General features: G+C 35.4%; 1 protein-coding gene across 1 annotated transcript; it reads left to right on the forward strand.

Moving 5' to 3' along the window:
* The first annotated feature begins 441 nt into the window (after nucleotides 1-441).
* Nucleotides 442-1823, forward strand: LOC143303935 (baculoviral IAP repeat-containing protein 7-B-like). Its single transcript, XM_076626142.1, has 3 exons — nucleotides 442-1352; nucleotides 1451-1535; nucleotides 1633-1823. Exons 1-3 carry the CDS (start codon nucleotides 474-476, stop codon nucleotides 1821-1823), a joined length of 1155 nt encoding a protein of 384 aa, XP_076482257.1. The 5' UTR covers nucleotides 442-473.
* The last annotated feature ends 1314 nt before the right edge of the window (nucleotides 1824-3137 follow it).

Below are 3137 nucleotides of genomic sequence, written 5' to 3' on the forward strand. Positions count from 1 at the left end.
CTGATGGTCGAAGAGTTCGTGCGGCTCGTTCGTACGATTGGGCAGTTTTAGTAAATCTAAAAATATAAAATATACAGGAATAAGATATTAAATATTTGTCAAGATTCCATTTGAAGAATTGGAGAGCTGTTGAAGCGGAACGTGAACATCTGATATTCGTAAGTTTTGTCTGTTATATATTTCTGTAATATATGTAATATATATGTTCTGTAATATATAATATATTTAAGTCATTTACAATTAGTAGATATTTCAATGTCTTTTTCTTTTAAATAGGTTTGAAGGCGCATTAAATTACAATTAAAATGGATAAAATGATTTCTACAATCAACTTCCGATATTTCATGGAACATGATACAGAATCTTCAGAAGATGAAGAAGAATTAGCGCCTGTTCCTTCGAAATTGTCAGATGATTCAAATCCGCCGGTTCATTCAATATCGGCGGATGAGATAGCCGTACCTTCGACGTCTATGGAACGTCCAGTAATTATGGTTGATATACCATCCCCTGTACCTTCAGCAACGGTGATAGATTTGACATCACCGATACCGTCCACGTCGACAATGCCACCGATACTGCCGATAGAAATGCCACCGGTTCCATCCACATCGCGGCACATTCTAGAAAATTGTTATGATTTTCGGTTAGAAGAAGCAAGACGTTCGAGTTTTCGAAATTGGCCTGTATCTTTCATTGACCCTGTCAGTCTTGCAGCTGCAGGATTCTATTATACTGGAAACTTGGATGTAGTGAGATGCTTTGAATGTCAATTGGTGGCAAGTCAGTGGTCGGTGGGTGATATTCCCATGCAGATTCATGAGATGTGTTCTCCAGAGTGCAGATTTATCCGCAATGAACGTTGTAATAATGTACCAATTGGAGCAAGTCCTGCTAAAGTTCCACGGACAAAACGAAGAAATAGAAATATATCTTGTCCTCATGGTTTACAATATCAAGAGTCATTTGATTTTAATGATCATGGATTTTTAAGATCCTCACGAACCCCGACGGCATATCAACTTAGCCGTTTGGGACTAAAAAGTGTTAAGAAACCAGAAATATTGCAATATGCTAGTTACGAATCCAGATTAAATTCATTCGCAGCATGGCCTACAGATGTGACACAGCCAAGTGAAGAATTAGCCCATGCAGGCTTCTACTACACCGGAATAAATGATTTCACTACCTGTTACCATTGTGGAATTTGTATAGGCAATTGGAGACCAGAAGACGATCCATGGGAGAGACATATGATTTCGTCTCCCAGATGTTGTCATCTTTTTCCAGCACTGGGCTGGGAATATGTCAATAATGTAACAGACCAGGAGTTACATGAAACTGCTGAAGGTGTAAGTATAAAAACTCATACCCTGAACAATATATATAATTAAGAATGTGTATAATTAATAATTCCAATATATACTTGTGTACATTATATTTATTTCAGGCACCAATAGTAAGTACAGATGAGAATCCTGAGAGATCCAATAGTGAAAATGTTACCAATGAAATGATTCTCGTTGAGAAAATTGGTAAGTAATAAAAATAAAAACACAGATGAATGAAATCCGTATACATATAATAAATTGCATTATATATTATAATTAAATATACTTTTTACTATTTTAGCCACTCTGGAGGAAGAAAATCGAGCATTGAAAGATGCTCGTTCGTGTAAAGTTTGCACGAAACGAAAAGCCACAATTACGTTCCTACCTTGTGGACATTTAGCAACATGCCAGTACTGTTCACCAGCTTTCACAACGTGCATCATTTGCCGAAGAAAAGTCAAGGCCATTACCCATACATTTTTCGCGTAATGCATGCACATGTAAAAATTAGCTTATTCATACTCTTATATCAATATACTTTATAATTTCTTAAAAATGACATACACACATTAAGATGTTTGGTATCATGTATCGTCAAATTAAGTGTATAAATAGAAACATAATATTAAACTAATCAAATACATTTTTTCTCTATATTTTTGGCTTTTTTTTGTATTTTAAGTGTTACTTATTTTGTATATTATTTTATCTGAATATAGTTAACTTTTTCCGCATCCAACTAATTGTTCTTTGTTTTATTCCCCTTATTGTTAGTAAAATAAATAAATAAATATACATATATATATATATATATGTAGGAATGTTGTATTACAAGTTAACAGAAAACAGTATGATAAATACAATATCGTTGCACTCTCACAAAGTCGAATATAATATCGCGTTTCGCGTATTCGTTTCTCACCAATTCTACGTCACAACAACACAACGAACTTCACTCGGACGTCACACTATCCCACATATATATATTTCAAATCATAAAAATCATAGCTTACTTTTTCTTTTATTCGAAAAATATATCGTATCCATTGCATGATTATATACCGTAATACCGCGAATTTCCTATTCGATGAAATAGCTTTTTCAAGTGACGAGAAGGGGGATTCTACCATTATATATTTCCTATAATTACATTCGGTTGTTTGTATAAAATATACTCGACCGCTAGTTACAAATATAAGACTTAATAATATACACATAATATATATAGTCAAAGTTTAAAAGGTTATTCATTAAGAATGCGATGTCTTTTCATGGGCCTCTGAAGTGTAGAATTGCACGATCTATACGTATGTAACTCGTATGAAGAGTAAAAATGCGTTAGAAAAAGTACAGTGCTATAAATATATTTCCGTAAAAAGGAAGAAGAACAAACATAGAAACAGATATTAAAGAAAAATAATTCAGCGTTATAACTCGATAATATGTTAACGCATGTATGTAATATCGTGATGTAATATGTTCACAAAGAGTGGACAATAGAGATGTTAATCAGACAGAAAAGACGATTGTGGCTTAACTTGAACTATTCATACCAAACGTACAGAACACAGCGCAATCCACACTCTCTCGGCAACGCCACTCGCAACCTCCGTCTCCGCTCGACTCGCACTCGGCTTCTCGACTCGCACTCTGGTTCTCGACTCGCGCTCTGCTTTTCGACTGACTCTCTCTGGCCGTTGTCGCATTCTGTTGTCCTTTTCCTAGGCCCACCGCACACGTGTTCTGCAGACGCTCGTAGCCAGGGTCACGTAGGTCTTTTCCACGAAACTATGCACTTGAAAA

The sequence above is a fragment of the Bombus vancouverensis genome, chromosome 17 (assembly GCF_051014615.1).
Source record: "Bombus vancouverensis nearcticus chromosome 17, iyBomVanc1_principal, whole genome shotgun sequence".
Lineage (NCBI taxonomy): Eukaryota > Metazoa > Arthropoda > Insecta > Hymenoptera > Apidae > Bombus > Bombus vancouverensis.

Excerpts from the sequence above, each read along its gene's own strand:
- LOC143303935 (XM_076626142.1), top strand. The coding sequence starts at position 474 with ATGGAACGTCCAGTAATTATGGTTGATATACCATCCCCTGTACCTTCA. Across the intron at positions 1,353-1,450 it reads TACATGAAACTGCTGAAGGT|GCACCAATAGTAAGTACAGA; the intron begins GTAAGTATAAAA and ends TATTTATTTCAG. Across the intron at positions 1,536-1,632 it reads GATTCTCGTTGAGAAAATTG|CCACTCTGGAGGAAGAAAAT; the intron begins GTAAGTAATAAA and ends TTACTATTTTAG.